The sequence below is a fragment of the Phallusia mammillata genome, chromosome 7 (genome assembly GCF_965637545.1).
Source record: "Phallusia mammillata chromosome 7, kaPhaMamm4.hap1.1, whole genome shotgun sequence".
NCBI lineage: Eukaryota > Metazoa > Chordata > Ascidiacea > Phlebobranchia > Ascidiidae > Phallusia > Phallusia mammillata.
In genome coordinates, this window is record NC_137258.1 from 16536183 (window position 1) to 16553973 (window position 17791).

The following is a 17791-nucleotide window of genomic DNA, read 5'->3' on the forward strand; positions in this document are numbered from 1 at the left end:
TGTAGCTTAATGTAGTTTTTAACTAAAGATACTTATACTCGCCCGTTTTAAACACATTTTTTTAGATCGTGCCTGATCATCCAGTAAACAACTTGTTTCAAACCACAAAACATAAGTGGTTAGCTGGGAAAGCATTATCTCGCCCTTCAGGTAGGCTTTATTGACATTAGGTGACCTAAGTACACTGATATTTAAGAGAAAATGTAATAACGTGAAAAGCTATGCTGCCTCCATCTATCTTTAGACACATGCAAAAGGCGTGGTTTTCCTGAGGTTGTCTTTTTATATCCCTCATCCACTGTTACCTATTCATGGCAAATGTCACTTCCAATAATTTGAACGGATGTGTATTATGTACACTAGCTTTTCGCAACAGGTGGGACGCGCCCCTGGAATGCTGCAAGATCTTGCTTCTACATAAATTTCGGCTAATAGGCTAAATGGGTTTTTAATCTAGCCCTTGCAACTTTGTACTTTTACCTATAGGATCTTCTCGTATTAGCAATGGTACACGGTAATAAAGATAGGATGTTAATAAGATGTTTTGGCCAAAAAAAGCTAAGAAGACAAAATATACATCGACCAGCATCAGCCGTTGCCTTGTAAGTGTGTTCAGTAAAAATACGTAGCAAAGGCGCTATCACCAACGACGCATTTACTTTATTCAGACATATTACGTTACAAGCTGTGGGCAATGTGTTTGTGTTGATCAATGAGACCATCCCTGGCCGTAGTTACATTTTCAAAACAACTATGTTTTGTTGATCAATAAGACTTTACACACATCTGTAATAGAATTTTGATATCACCTGAATATTCCACAGGGAAACAACAAGTTGCAAGTTTTGTAAGTGGGACAGGTTGGATGATGAAAAGCTTTTGTCTTTTTTGGTCTTTGATAATTTTTTTAATGATAACACCCAAGAATTAAAAAAGAAGCATTAACGGCTCCGATTCAGCCAACATAAAGAGGTATCATGAACGACCCGATAACCGGCTGTTCAAAGTCGGCGGTTTTGTAACGGCTGCTATGCGTGGCGTTGCGTTTTTGTTGTAAAAAGTTGGTGGCGGTTAAAACGTTTGTTTAGAAAATTAATGAAAGCGATGATTTTTGCTGTATAATGTGACTGACAAATCGTTTAAAACATGTAGACTAAATCCATACACAACGAAAACACAAGCTAAAAGGAAAACGAATTCAATTTCCGCTGTGGATAGCACATACGCCGTAATTGGTAATTTATCGACATTGCGCTGTTTTCAGTGGCCTTATAGTTTGGTGGGAAGAGGCCCTGAACAATATTAATGTGCATTTCTATAAACGTTCAGCGAGCCTTTCCTTTTTCTGCACTATGTAATTTCGACAAAGCATTTGTATTTTGCGATTTTGATTTAATGGTTGATTGACTCACTGTATTCCATTTAACGTCAGACCAAACCAATGCTGATAACTGTATGGGTCAGAGACGCAAAACATGTTTTTCAAGCTATAATCGCAGACATGTTGTTGACAGGCGATCAACGACTACCTCTAGAGACAAAACCCGATGACTTAAGAGATTGGCGCATTTCCAACAGCGTGAAGGTTGGGTTGTTTGAAGAAGAATGAAACACCATCGCTAGTTTCACACCTAAATGGCTTTCTCCTGTACATGCGCATCAATGGAACAGACTTTTTGAATGGGGGCTCTTATTTTTACCTAAACACTCATGTATGGAAAGCTGCGTTGCCAACACATTGTTTAAAAGCGTCGCGGCAACCGTTCCCACGGCGCGGGCTAAAACCAAATTAAAGTCTCGTCCAAGCGTAATAATTACGACTTTCAAAATAATTTTACTGTAATATTTATAAAGTTTGTAAGAATTTGTTGCATTTTGATCACGCTTTTTTACATAGCAGTAGAACAATGCTTTCAAAAGTGCTCCTAGTTAATATATACAATACAGGTTTATTGACCAATATTACATTAAAATGATATGTTTTTTCATGTTCGGTATCTATGGTTTAGATAAGAATAAACATTGGTTTTAACCTAAAAAATCACGTTACAGCTACTGGACTCTTTTCCGTTGGTAAAATCTCTCTACCTTCGAAACAGAACGTTCAAAAAACACCGTTCGCTTCTTTCTGATCATAACACGTGCGCTGCTAACCTTTACAACAACAATCAACTGTTTGTGTGCCGCGCACGAATCAAAACACCAAGTAGAGTTGCCTGGCGTGCTGAACGACATACGGTCTGCAGGCGATCGACAGCTTGCCTGATCGGGCGTTTTACGACGATTATCCTTCGTCTTACTTGTATGTAGGACACCGCTTTCAATGCTTATCTCTGCTTAGGCCTTAGTGGGAGAAGGGAATTTCCCAGCTTTCCAGGGTTAAAGCTGATTAAATCTAATAATACTGTGCGGCGAACATTTAATTTGAAATTACTACTGACAAGTGCAGACATCGGCTGCGCAAAACCTACATTGATACTGACCCACAAATCATTTTGCATGGAAATTTTTCGTTCGAGGGGAAGCTTTCCGGACTGATCAACGTTACGACATTAACACTACTAGCATTAAAACTTTTTTTGTCCCCAAGCCAACGATCCTTATCCATCACACACGTTTCAGAAAAGGCTGTTGCTGCGAGGCATGTGCGGAAAAAAGGCAAAAACAAAACGCATTTTTTTAAAGCGATGATTCGACACATTGTTCTTTCTGGCCTTCAGTACAAGTAGTCCAAGCCTATTTATGAGATGCCCAACAGTTTTGCAAGAAGAAGTTTATCAAGTGCGCGCAGTAAAAGTAGGCTATTGTAGTGATCTCCCTCGCAACGTTACTTGTTTTAGCCCTAATGATTACGACCGAAAGGCTACACAGTAATATCTACCACCAACTAAGCTCATTTTTTTTAAAAAAACCCATTGACTGGTTTGTTTCAAGGAAGTGCAACAGACCATTACACGGTAATATTGATCAAGCTTTCAGTATAGCATCTTTCGGCTGACTGACTGAATTGCATGGTTCATTACCCTCACACTGACTAACTGTACAGTTTAAAACACTACACTAGCACCATTCAGCTTCCATCCCGCGCCCAGTTAAGGAAGTTGCAACGTGATTCATGCTTTATGTAACGTTCAACGCCCGTGTGTTACTAAACCTCGCCATAACGACCACAGGGCAACTAATATGTATTATGAAGGCAGCCTTTGTTTGAGGCTCCCTTGCGGTCTACAAGATGCTACGACAAAGCTTATAGTGTGCTTCTTGTGACCATTCAAGCTCAAAGCAAAACGTGAAGTTGACCACATTGCGTTAAACCTTTTTTGTCCGGTGCTGTAACACCTTGACTGAGCCCAAACGACAAAACCTAGTCTAAGTCTAGAATATACTGATAAAAACATGAAGTGTGTATTTTTCGGTCAATAAATTCAAAGCGCAAACAATGGCGTCATTCAGTCACTTGTTTTACTAAGTGTTCAAGGGCGCTGGGTTAATAGCAGCCACACCCACGTCAGATTTTACACTGTTTTTTATGTTCCTGTGTGAAATAATAATTAGCCAGTGTATCAAGGAACCTTACGTCGGGTTCGGCCCATATATAGTCCATTTGCAATTAAGATAAAAAGTAGATACTGCGAAACAGTTCATTAAGATAAAAAACGACATGAGTTAAAAAGGACGTCACATAGAATTAATGCATTTATCATCTTCTAAATTTGGAACTACTATACAGAACCGTTGCAAGAAATCACTGCATTACGCTATCATACGATTTCTATGTACTGTTTTACAGTGCTCTCTGACGTGATTCATTCATGGCAAACTGTTTTGTGGTTTAACACAGTCATTCAAGGTTGGAACTGAGTCGGATGATCGCAATAACGGTTAACAACTTTCTTACAAGCTTGTGCTAAGCTAAGGTATTGTGTATGTATGGTACTCTAAACACAACATATTCACACGACAAACTTAAATCTACATGGTGATTCCCACTATACTGGTTATCAAAAAATATGAATGTGTAAATAGATACAGTGTCGTCATGTGTCAAATACGCTGCCAATATTTGCTTACACGTAAAAAAAGAGTAGTGAAAACTGGTAGTAACTGTGTAGATCGAGAACACGTGGTTATGAGCAACTATTTGTCTTTAGAGATCATGCTTCCAACACACCAAAAAACATAGTTTATAATTTTGTAACAGAATTTTCAACATGTTTTAAACATAGTCAAACAAAATCCACCCTCAAAATGTGTCAGTTTTACTTCAGTACATAAAACCTTACTATTTAGCTGTTTGAAGAAGAAGGTATTTAGTTCATAACAAAGCTGATAAAATTTGACAGAGCTTTAGGTTATAACATTGTGGCGCAACATATATCTTCTGCATAGCCTTGTAGTAAACTCTGTCAATCACTGTTTTCTGATTTGTACTTAGCTTGCCAAAACCGATCGGCCACTTAACTACAGTCACAGTTAAATTCAGCTAGGTCAACAAATTAAACCACTTCACGACTTTAACATTCCAACATGCTTGAAAAAGTGTCACATAGATTAAGCTGCGGCAATCTGCAGGTGTACGCTGCGAGCTAGCACTTGAGACAGACTAACGTTAACGTAAGGCTATCCTTGGTTACCGATCTCAACCACTGCTGCTACGGGAGTAAGAAATCGCTACAGTCATAGTGATACTCGAGACGTGTTTACCAGCTCACATTGATCATTATATTTTCAACACAAAAATTTCTGCTGGTTTTGATTACACGCGCTGTTGTTAAAAAAATATCCGATTTATACTTCACCAAAAAAAACTTGTTTCGGAAATTGTATGTATTGAAATTTAATAAAACAGCAACAAGATTGTGTCCTTCAATAACAAACCCGACGGCCAAAATTCTCATTAGCGAGATTGAATTAGGATATGGATAAACTGTTGCTGCCTTTATTAGCCTTTATTAAAGTATGCCAACGTTTCGATGTACATACGAGACACCTTCATCAGGGCAATGACATAAATTGCAAACATAAGTTATTGTCCCTAAGGCACCTATGGTTGAAAAAAAGGGTGCATCTTGTGTCTCACAATCGTATGTCTTAAATTAACGTATTCCGCAGTTGGGAAAGGACGTTGGGTCCGTACAGACCTTTGAAATATGCTGCCATAACCTATTTATATTTTTAAACAGTAGATTGCTTACATGGTTATAAAGCCTTTATCGCGTTTACATGAATATTGCTTTGTAACTTATTGTTTTTCCTCTAGTTTAGTTTATCGTATGTTTGGTAATCACGAAAAAAGAGTGCGTGCATTCTGTCTCATAATGCTCTGTGGCGTAAGTCACAACCACCAAACAAAAAAGAATAATGGTAGGCTTATACATTCTTCAGGGTTGGACTTCATTTTATGAGAAAAATATACAAAACTTTATTTTATATTTTATAGAACACATAAGAGTCCAAAAAATCTGTTTTTTGGTCTTCAGTTCAACTGCAAAAGTTTTCAAATGAATGAAAAAGGAAAGAAATTCGAAACCCAACAGCTGTATTACTATAGTATACAAGTCATTTTGGAATGCAGCTAAATAACCATCCAAAGATATTACGTGCAAATGATAAAAAAAATCGATACCTGTAGATTGAGAAACTCAAGTGAATTCAATTTGTTCCCCGAGTCTCTAATTTGATCGATAAATTATTAATGACCAAGGTAAATCGCCCAGTGGAAATTTTCTGGATATTTTTGACCTCTTCTATATAGACTCTATTATACACGCTCTGCACTCTGCAGTATGTTCATTTTAATCTGCAGGCGACGGCTTGGTATCAGTTATAGCCAACTTTGAAATTTGTGTATAATTTGCACTAATCGTTGTGATTTATTCATTTTGCAAGTTGGTTTAATCGTCCAGTGCAACATGATTATTGGTTAACGTTAAACCATTAAAACAAATCGGCATTTCGGAAGAGTTACAAAAATTACTCACATCAACAAAGTGCAGGTAGGTGACGTAAATCCTGGTTGTTAAACTACCGATAACATAGGCTTATAGGTTGGGAACTTGATTGTAGGCTACAGTTACTTCTAATTTAATTGATTACAATACTTCACCTGGACCCAAATAACCCCAATCGTTGGCAGTTTTAAAAAAGTTTGTTTCCAATGACGACAGTGCTCATTTGCACCACCAATCGATATTTTTTCTGATTGGAGTTATAGTTTTGAAAGCATTTTTGTGGCATTAAACCTGTAGCATTTTTGAACAATTACACCATATGTACAGTTTGTTTGTCTAGAGGCGTGATTCAAATTATTCTTTACACATTGTTATCAGTTGCCACGACTCTCAGTTGCCACATAAAAATGCTTGATATAAGGCCGATTCGATTCTGACATAATGCTTCTTCCAGGCCTGATGTACTGTGTTCTAAATTTGACATAAACGTCGTCAACAGATGTTTTATGCACATATGACCACAAGACAAATATTGGCATTGTTTTACTAAACCATAAGATTCTCGAGTTTCTTTGTTTATGTTTTTAATCCTGTTCGTTTGTGGTTCCATCGCTTTCATTTTCCTGGGTACGAAAAGTAAAAAGAGTTAAAATGAAAAGAAAAACACTACTTGACTCATAAACACCCTTATTTACTCGCTCATTGACAACCTCATCACTCACATCCCCGTGTACGCTTTCATTCTCATGGTTGCTTGTGCCCTGCAGGGCATATGCTACTGCTTCCTCGTCAGTGGACGCCTGAAATAGTCGGAAGCTGATTCTTTAACTTTAACCAGCCTAATTAAACTTTTGACACCACCTCTAAAGATTTATATTTGGGATGTGAATAGCTAGCTTGAAACTACAAAGCTAGAATTTTGCAGTAACCAATTTACAAGTCTACCCCATTAAATAAACGCCATTGTTTACAGCCGACGTTCAACTAACCATAATAATTTGATGCAACACTTCAATGTCTTCTTCTGAATCAGCAGGTGTCGGTCCTTCAGAATGCCTTTCTTGTTCGTCGTCCATAATCATCAGTAGCATATCATTGTTATCGTCATATTCTGGGTATTCATCGGCATTCCAACCATCGCCTGATGCTCTATTAGACAAGTGTTAATTGATTACAACACAAGGAATACTTTAACACATATGAAATACGTATATCAAAATGCTTACAAATTATGAATAAATTTAACACATAGTAGGTACATTTAGCAGTAAACCGTTTTTGTTTGTTAATAAATCTCGGTTACTTGCCTAATATCATCTACTGGTCCTAGGCCTTCAAGCTCACTACCGCTCCCTCGCGGCCGCTGCCCCATGACATTATGGTTTATATCTTCGTTTGGGCGTCCTAAAACTTGAGGACAGGGAGTCTCTTCGTTTTTATGTTTTAGAAGGTGAAGCAAAACAAACGCTAAAAACCTGTCAAGCGACATGAACAAATAATAACCCTTGAAATGATACGCAGTGCAAAAAAGGAGTTTAACAGTGTTTTACCACATACTTTTTGAGAATATAAGAAATGATCTATAAAAATTACCATGTCCACACACAAAGTCCCAAAAAGATGATCGAAACGTAAATATCATCGTACACACAAGTAAGATCACCGGTAAGTAATCGTCCAAAGCTTGCTGCAACAACAAATAAGGGGTGAAATGTAGAATTAAAGCATTCTTGGTCCCCTGCATCACACGGAAAATCTTCATCCATGCTGAATTCCATTAACACAACATAATTTTAGATAAAATCCAACTCCATTTTGTTTATACTGCTGCACAACGTTCACCCAATAACAAAGATATTTTTCAAATGACGCAACAATGGGATTTGTTACACAACAAGTTTACTTTATTGCCGACTTCAAAATAACAAACATCAGTGCAAAAACTAAGAGCGAAACTTTTGTCTTATTTTCTGAAACAATCTTTTAAATGCGGAATGAAAGTCCCTATTAAAGGCAGCGTACAACATGGGATTTACTAACGAGTTGCAGTAACCAAGCCATAACACAACACTAAGCAAAACAGGTGGCATTGAACATGAGCAAAATGGTGCGGCAAGAGTCACAACAAAAAACGGCAACCAGCAGAATACAAAAGCCCCAACAATTGTGCCTAAAGTTTTAATAGCGCGAACTTCCCTAGCCTTTAAAACTTTAATCTTTGCTCTCATACTAAGTGAATGTACCAACATAGGACTTGAATTTGACACATGGGATAATCGACGAGAAAAAGTTTTCTTCTTTTTAGGAAAACAACAACCCTTTTTGAAACAAGTGTCTTCCGATTTTAATGACGTAGCCGATGACGCACAAAACACGTCATCCTTGGAATTTTTTTGGCTTGTGAGTGGCTCGGTTCGGTGGGGTCTGGTCACTTTAATGTCGCGACGATCAGCAAAATGCACGTGACCTGCTGTTTGCGTCCTCCTACGGTGTGACGTGGCGGCGATGACGTCTTGTGATAAACTTTGTTTTGCCAATTTGGAAACGTCACTTTCTGAACGACTCTTGGTATGCAACTTTGGCTTTTCATTTAAACTCCTGTGGCAAAAGAACACTGTTACATCACAAAATAAAACATAAAACGGAATTTTAGTATATACCTGCTTGGTGAGAACATGCTCCACATTTTGTTGTCAGTGTCTTCGCCTATCGAGCACTTTTGGACGGAATACTGGATGCAGGGTGGCGCACTTCTTCGCTCACTTTCAAAATCACTTATTTGGTGTTCAGTAATCGCCATCTGGCGGCGCTGAAACGAACGTCTTTTGGTGCTTGCTCTTAAGTTGTTCCAACCGGGTCGCTGTGAATCAGTTTCGGAGGTGTGGCAAAAGCCGGAACCGCATCTAGGGTCTTCACTCGACAAACTTAAAAACCTTTGGGATTCGTTATCACAAGAGGACCCGCCTAACTTTCGTGTTACGCAACTTACCCCAGTCGGTGTGCGCTTTTTAGGGTCGCTTACTCGTTTTGAAATGTTATAATGATAAACGTTTCCCATTCTCCAGCTGTAAGACTCTCTCAGATTCTGATTTCTACTTCTATTCTTCCATGAAAAAAATCTGTTGGGAGGAGAATGCTTGGAACGGATGGATAGAGAATGGCGATCCTCCGAAGAGCAGGAGATAATCCTGGATCTTGACTCCGACCTCTTGATGTGCTGATGAATGAGAAGGTAGATTCGAGTGTAAACCACCAGTAAGAGAGCCAGAGGGATGTAAAATGACCCCAAAGTGGCGTAAACTGTATACCCGGGATAGTGACCCACCTGTACATTAATTAAACCGGTTAAAATTGTTGAAACGACTAAAAGTTTACAATGGTGCAAAACGTCGTTTTATTTGTTTTCATGTTTTACAGCATTTTCTTTTTACAGCAAAAACGTCAGAAGCAGACAACAAAAGGAAAACAAATCGTGGCAGGCAGAATATCAACCAAAGAATTTGTTTCTTACAAATAAGTTATATGCCTAAACGTGGGGGGAGAGCGTATGACTCACCTTACATTGCTGCATTGGCAATGAGGAGTTATAAATGCCACTACGATTTCGGTTTATATCGTCGTAATCTTGAGTATGACGTGATGGCTTCCACCCGAGAATTGGGGGAACACTGATACAGAAAGCCAACATCCATACCACCGCTATTTTAGGGGCAACACTGAAAGAATAATGTACTGATGTAAGTTAAAGACAAATATTAGCGATCTGACGATGTTATATTTAAGATGTATGTTTTTTGTTGTTTATTATGTTTAAGAAATGTTGTTGTTGGTAGTTTAGGTTTAGTATTGGGCCCTATATTAAAGTCAATTTTTCTCTAACAAAGCCATTGCCAATTCATGCCAAAATCTAATCATTTTTTTTAATTTAAAGTTAACCAAGCACGAATCGAACTAAATTACAACTGTGGCTAATATATTGATCGTAGATCATAGTTCTTTTAGGAGTAAGCTTCAAACCCACGATCGTGAAAAGTAACTATACTTTAAATACACAGACTGTAACAGTACTTTAGACTTAATTGTGTACAAGTTAAAACATAAATTACGGGAATACTAATTAAAGGTAATGAAGTTTTGAATAGTGAATTGATTTTCTATTCATTATTTTGTGGGAGTTTTATGTTTGACACAACAGTTAATACCGAGTTTATGATGTCAATCTATATCGTTTCCCTTCATTTCCAATTCACAGTAAAATATTACTTACGTTCGTCTCATCCGCTCAGAGAAGTAATGCACGGCATTAGTGATCGATTGGTGTCGCTCAAGAGCAATAGCGCATAGATGTAAGATGGATGCTGTGCAACAGGCGATATCTGTGGCTGTCCATATCTCACAAACAGTGTTGCCAAACACCCAATTGCCTAAAATCTAACATACAACTTTGATCTTATTATTTGTTGCAGTCACAAAGTAAAAAATATACCGTATATGTGTGTGGTGTGGTTGGCTAAACACACCGCCCAAACATTTCGAATTCGCTGCTTTGCCTAAGTATAGTTCCTAAGCTTACGACACATTTCTTAAATTACATTTAATAACTGGTGGTTTTGTATGATGTCAAGGTTGTTATTGGATAACTTAATTTTGTGTGTCTTAGTTTCGAGTTCGACAAAAAAATTTTCCAAAGTGTTGTAAGATGCATTTTTTGTACAGAGCGGTCCTAAATGTTGTTACAAATGTTGGCTACATGCAAAACTATCAAGTCCCATGCAGAAGCGCTGAATTTAATGCGAAGTATACGAATATGGTTAATTTGTCACAAGAAGGTACTCAAACAAAAAGACGATGATAGTTTGTGACACCCTTTCATTCTGTTGCTTAGGTAAAGCATGAACAACAATAAGAAATGTGCTTAAACAGAGCATAGGGAAAAATGTACGCACCTGGTACAAAGCACTAAAAGGCATAACCAGACAGGCCACCAATAAATCCGTGACGGCAAGAGAACAAATCAGAAAGTTTGCTGGAGATTGCAGGGTTCTGTCGCTACGGATAGCGCAAACCACAAGTATATTGCCTACAACCGATCCAACGATAATTAGGAAAAGCACCAAAGCCGCAACGACACTTTCTGAAAAAAAGAAAGGTTTTGTTACAGTACTGTTACATACTTCTATATTCTGAAATGGCAAATTTCTCGAAAACTACTTGAAATCGCGTGTTGTTAAGCTAACACCTCTTTTGTTAGTTATTTTCACCAGCTTTAGACATTTGAGCACATCTGTTTAAAACTTAAAATGTAATTTTAGCAATAATAAACTTTCGTTATTGTAAAAACGGAGTAAAAATTGTGGTAAAACATGCGTATAGGAAAAACATAATTATTTGCAAACGTCATGAACATTTTATACTTACCCATATTCACCATGATTGATTTCAGATTCGGTTCAACATAAAAATCGACAACATTTGCCAGTAGTAATTCTCACAAGCTTTGTTTAACCTATTCTTGCCAAAATTTTCTATTTATGTAATCATACGTCAACAATGCCATAAGAATTGCAGCTACTTTTGCAGCAAAATAATCCCAGGCGACGTGGATCTTTGCATTACAACTAAAACCGAAATATGACTGGCAAAGCAGACATTCAATTGAATTTATACCCAATATCACGCACGTATCAAAAAGAGATGGAGTATGGACAAAAAGAGATTTCGGTCGATGCTTGTATATCTATAGGCATTGGCGAATATAAATATTGAAAAAGGCCCTATTGTGATGCGTTTACGAATTTCTCCGTTGGTATTACTGGTCACCACATGCTCACATTTGCCCTTTAAAAACAAAAACATTCACATTGAGATGATGTGCGAGCGCATACTAAAGCGACATCTGTAACTGTTATTGTTTTGGTGTTTCTGTTGGAGGCGTAGACCTTGTTATTCGTAAATACCGAAGCCACAATTGATAAGAAGGTGTGTAGCTTTAAACTGTGTAAATGTTCTACTAATTTAAGTACATTCAAATGATTGTATTGGAATTTCGTCATGTTGTAAGTTTCTGCCAAAACAAAAAAATGGCACGAGTTATGTGATATGTTGATGTAAAATATTAAATTAAATATCGATTTCTTTTTTATTTCAAACCTAACCAGAGGTAAAATCCTATATCGAAACACCTGCAACAACGGTTAAACTTGCAGTACATAGTATCATGAACCTAATTTTTCGATATACTACGTCAACGGAAATGTTTACCAAGATATTAAGGTGGGGTAAAAACAACAAATTCTTTTGGGAAGAATCACATGTTTGTGACTCAACATAACAAAACCACCAGAAAAACGAACAAATTCCTCATGTCAGGTGTACGAATAAATCATTCAACACTTTACCCACTGATCGCCCAAAAGCTGATATACACATAGAACCTTCGTGCTGCAGCTAGTATGTAACCTAAAGACACATAATGAATAAAATCAATTCGTGTTGCCATTAGCTACTTAGATTGGTGTCTTATCAGTCAATTAGGTAAAATCCAGACTCATTTCTTTAAAATAGCTATTGGAAAACAAACAGCGTTATCATTGAAAAATACCAAACTCCCTGTCTCCTCCAGTGGAGTCGATACAAAACACCTGCCAACGCTAAATTGCCATTGAATGACGTCACGTTATAGAATGGTGGATCTGTTTATTGTGATTCTTGTGTGAACGTCAATTGTTTTCAACTGGTCGTAAAATCAATACTGTATCAACAGGGTTCATTTAACGTAAATATTATTTGGGGCTATATTTTGTTCGAGATAAATAAAAAAGGATAGGCACCAACGCCAATTTGTTGTTTAGAATGCATAATTGACCCAAACATAGGTTTAGTGAAAATCAGAGCACAAAAGCAATGCCAAAACAGAAAAAATAGGGAAACAAAAAACAGTGAAAAATAGACTCCAAAAATAATGCCCGAATACGAAAACAGTTTTAAATCCAGATAAGTTTACTATCTTAAATTACAAAAATACTTTACAATATAAATCGCAGTGATTACCAAACCTTTTCTACTGGCGTACAACTTGGAGGTTTGGTGCAGTGTTTGCGTACCAAGTATAAAAATGTTGTTACGTAGTCTGCCACTTGGGGGCCCAAACCCGAAAGTAAGCTGTTGGTCTGCGTTTCTCATACTTTTTTCTGCACCGTCCTCGTAACGATTTAAAAATCTTACCTTAATAGTAAGAACTGACGTTTTATATAGGCTCATACAGTTTATTACCTGTGTATGTCAAGCTAGAACTAGTTAATATTAAAAAAGCATTTTACCAACCAGCTTATGTTGGACGATTGATAAGATAAACAAACACAGTTCCGCTGTCGCGGTATTTTGTTGTAAGTACCCGTCAGATCTTTTCAACGCCTGCCCAATTGCCCATTTATTTTCTAGGGCACAAATAATTTTCGCAAATGACTCCATATAAGGCTCTTTGGGTTCACTTTGAGAACCAATGGGCTGCAAATACAATCGAAATCGTCGGTTCAGTAGGCCTACCGTATTTGCTCGATTGTAAGCCGCCCTCGTTTATAAGCCGCCCTCGATTGTAAGCGGCATGTTGAGGTGTTAAAAAAATAATGTAAGCCGCCCTCGATTGTAAGCCGCACGCTGGAATTTTAGATACGATTGTTTCCTAATACATCTTTCTGTAGTTATATGGCATGACTATTTGCCCATATCTGTTAGTTACGTTGGTAGCTGTACCCGACAGAACGTATATCGACGTATAATCTGTACACGCATACATGTTTTGAACCCCAAATAATTTAAAATGTTGGAGTGTAGAAATGATTTCGGTATAAAATTAAAATATAAGCCGCTCTCGATTGTAAGCCGCCCTCGATTATAAGCCGCACAAACGGCAGCTAAAAAACAATATAAGCCGCGGCTTACAATCGAGCAAATACGGTACTCTTTTTATTGCACTTGCAGGATAAACAATCATCTGAAAGTGAATGCTGATTAAAGTATTTTTTAATCAATTTTTGTCCAGTAAACTTAGCTTACGCACCACCTGAAACGCCTTCGTACCACTGTTTGGGACCCACTGACGAAAATGTTTTATTCGACCTCTAGCGGAGATGGTTGGGGGAAATTACCTATTCAATACTCGCGGGACACAGAGTAAAGTTTACTCAGTCAGTAAACGTTGACAGAACGTAATTTCACGTTGTAGTTGATAGTGCTTTTCTTGTTGTACCAGATGACAGAACAGGTGAGTTACGGTTATGTACACTACAGCGTATTGTATGATAATAAGAAGTCCTTTTCCATAAAACTCACCAGCCTCAGTTACTCAGACTTGAGTCCTGTGCCAGTCTGCAGAGTGTGGCAGCTGCACGCGCGAGTTTTTTTTGAAACAAAATTTTTGCACGCCAAGTTTTGGGGTTTGCACGCGAAAATTTTGCACCAAAGGCATTTAATTGGGCTGTATTGACCTCTTTTAGTTGCTTTGCGCCTGCTGAAATTGGTCTTGCACGCGAACTTACGGGTCGTGCACGCGCGCACGCGGGACATGTAGGTCCTGCACGCACGAGATCTCGTCGGGAACTGACATGTTCTACAGACTGGGTCCTGTGGGTTACTTTCTTTACTTAACGTCATAAACTCACAAGTGGTTTCGCATGTGATGAAATATACGTTTATCACTGTATTATGTCACACACAACGTCGTCGCCGCTACACTACGTTGTTAGTTGGTACAGAATAGAATGATGAACCCAACTCATACAAAACTTAACATGTGATGTTGGTTGGGTGTTATCTGTTATGTTACCATTCTTAGCTGGTCCACTATATTTTGTTTTTGCAAGGAATATAATAACACTAGAAAGATATTTTGTCACAGCAAACTTGTGTAAGTTAAATAATATCTCTTTCTAATAATGACAGTATGACACAATAACAGCTGACATTTATTGAAATTGTCTTTACGGCAATTTAGACTTTTTTGCAGATGTGAAATTAAACAATGGCTGAAACCAATACAGAGGGTTTTAATTCCATTTTGGAAATGACCAAACAGGCTAAAAATGACAGCGAAAAGTTTGCTGCACTATTGGTTGTTTCAAAACTGTTAAAGGCAGATTCACTTTCTACAGAAATGAGGAGACAAATTTTTCAAGCTGTTGGATTTTCATTTCCTATTCGCCTAATTGGATCAAACCAAGTGGATGGTGCCAACAGTAGTATAATGGTGTCTCTTGGCTTCTCTGTTTTATCTTCATTCGCTACTGATCCTGAACTGGTTAGTTCACCAGAAATGGTTCAGGCTTTACCTACAGTTTTATCAATATTAAGCAGCAGTGGACAATCATTTGGAGGCGAGGAAAAACATGTGTTACATGATTGCCTTCATATTCTTTCAGCCATGGCAGAAGAAACTGTTTGTTGTTCTTCTATCTTGAGATATAGTGGCATCAAAACTCTTTGTCAGTTTTATGTTCAAACTTCAGACAATGATGCTAAAAAGTTGATGTGGCATACTCTGTTGTCTCTGATAAAGAATAATCCAGATGTTACTCTACTTGAAAACAAGACATATGTTCTGGCAATATTACAAAATTTGTCAGAAACAATAAATGGACTTCATAACGAACAAAAGTTTGAACTTTTTCATCATTTGTCTTTGTTTCTTGATGTTTTACCAGAACATTTAAGTGAAAGTTATTTCTGTGAACAATGGATCTCAATAATTGCTGATTCACTTTTTGAGGTTTTAGCAAGTAAAGTCAGCCAAAAGCAAAGAAGCCCAACAATAATGTTATGTAGTAACTTGACCAGGGTGTACTCCTTAAAATGGACCATGCTTAATAAGGACAACGACAAAAAATTGGTTGTTCTTTTGACAAGACTTGCTAACATTGAGGTAACTATGGCAATATATGAAAAATCTGATGTCAGTGAATTTTCTGCAAGCCTTTTCAGTAAAGAGGAAATGGCTTTATTACTGGCTTGTTTCAACATTCTAGAAAATGTCTGTTCAGATGTGGCAGTGTTTGATCAAACTAAAAATGACAATGAAATTTTTACATTTGAAGATATTAAATGCTTTGAGCCCGCTTTAAATGATACTGCTAAATTAGTAGGTGAATTTCTGTGTAAACATCTGGGTGACAATAAACAAGAAGACTTTTTACTAGTTTGCTTAAGATTTCTTGGAGGATGGTTAAATGTAGGAAGCTTTGCAGAATCTAAAACTGGAGTAAACATTGCTACCACTTTCATTTTTGCTTTTGAAAAGAGTATTAAAACCTTTAACCAAGAAGTAATTCTCAACATATGTATTCCAGCCTTTATGAATTACATTGAAATCTCTGAAACACTGCCAGTGATCAATGATAGTCAAGTCATTGCAACTTTGTCCAACTGCATTCTTGACCCAACACTTCAGAAAGATGTGGTTATTTTGGTTTCCCAGTGTCTAATTCAATTCATTATTGAGTCAAATCAAAGTGATATATTACGAACAATTTTTTCAGAGTTTTGTCAGATTGCATTGAAAGAAAATACACCACAAAATATTGATTTGCAACTGACAATTTCCACTTTGGTTTTGCTCATTTGGAATAAATCAAAGCTGAAGTTTGGAGAGGTTATTTGTGGTGAAAGATTTTTTCACAGCATTTTTTCTGTGTTACATGGCTTACATGCTGTAAATCGAAATACTGTTGGAATTTCTAAAAGGTAATGATTGTTACTGTGGCACTGTTCAGAATTTAAAATACACACACACTGCATTATTTACATTAAGTTCAACAAGCAGTAAGCATTTTGCAGGGCTTCAACATAGCAGAATGCTAGAGTGTCTATATTTTCACATTTTCCTGAGTCCAGATAGTCTGGTGATTTAGATTTGAATCCCACAACACCTGTTTTATGTGTATGTAATGCTTGGAAGGCTTATGTCTTCAGACCCCTTAAGTTTTCCAATAAACATGTGATGGTGTAAGTCCAATCAAGCCTGATGATTTTCACTCACTATGAATGAGAAAAATTGATAAAACATGGATTTTTGTTTCAAGATCACTATACATTTTGACATTCATGATATTTTTCCTTCTTTCAACAGATACAAGGAACACCCAGAGACTATCGAACAATTTTTTCCTATTCTATTGCAGGAGTTGACTAAAGCTGCTCAGGAAAATGAAGTTTTGCAGTTAATTGAAAGAAGTGCCTTTCCCTCTAAAGTTGAAACTATTGTCAAGTTGTGTGGAAATGAATCAAATGACACAATTCATGCATATCATAATTTTCACACTTGTGTTTGCAAAAAAATAGTAAAATGATACACAGGGCAGTGTCCCTAAATGCAACCTAGCCAAGTATTGATTGAGTTAGCCTTATGTGGCAAACAAATAGAGCCTTTAAAATATTGAAAATGTTAGAGTAAAAACAAAATCTTTTGACAAAATTCATTGCCAATTTTTAATTGCTGCTAGTGATGGGACGAGTAACTGGTACTGGGTATCGATACTCAGTATCTCGGACAGTTTTCGATACCAAGGTGCGAGTACCGAAGGCCGATTTACGCCATAAGAATACGGGCAACTTTTTGACAAAATTTGCTTCGGACAGCACAAAATTGGAAAAAAGTTATAAATTTTTTTTTACGTATATCTTATTCGCTATCACACGGAGATTACATTTTTCGGCATGTGTGTGTGCACGCCTGTATCCCGACCATGGCTGATAAATTAGCCAGTGATATACAACTAAGTACAATACTACACCTAAGTACTCGGTATCGAAGGTATATACATGTGGTACTTGTACTCGGTATCAGTACT

General features: G+C 37.3%; 2 protein-coding genes across 2 annotated transcripts; one reads left to right on the top strand and one right to left on the bottom strand.

The window, feature by feature from the left end:
* Positions 1-7894: 7894 nt before the first annotated feature.
* On the bottom strand, positions 7895-11382 carry LOC145239044 (5-hydroxytryptamine receptor 1A-like). Its single transcript, XM_080102333.1, has 6 exons — positions 11370-11382; positions 10898-11085; positions 10219-10382; positions 9508-9667; positions 8612-9276; positions 7895-8549 (listed from the first exon to the last, which is right to left on the bottom strand). Exons 1-6 carry the CDS (start codon positions 11380-11382, stop codon positions 7895-7897), a joined length of 1845 nt encoding a protein of 614 aa, XP_079958459.1.
* A 2767-nt stretch (positions 11383-14149) lies between these two features.
* LOC145238226 (neurochondrin-like) lies at positions 14150-17317 on the top strand. Its single transcript, XM_080101334.1, has 3 exons — positions 14150-14214; positions 14956-16685; positions 17071-17317. The coding sequence occupies exons 2-3, from the start codon at positions 14971-14973 to the stop codon at positions 17288-17290; spliced, it is 1935 nt and encodes a 644-aa protein (XP_079957460.1). The 5' UTR covers positions 14150-14214; positions 14956-14970; the 3' UTR covers positions 17291-17317.
* Positions 17318-17791: the final 474 nt, after the last annotated feature.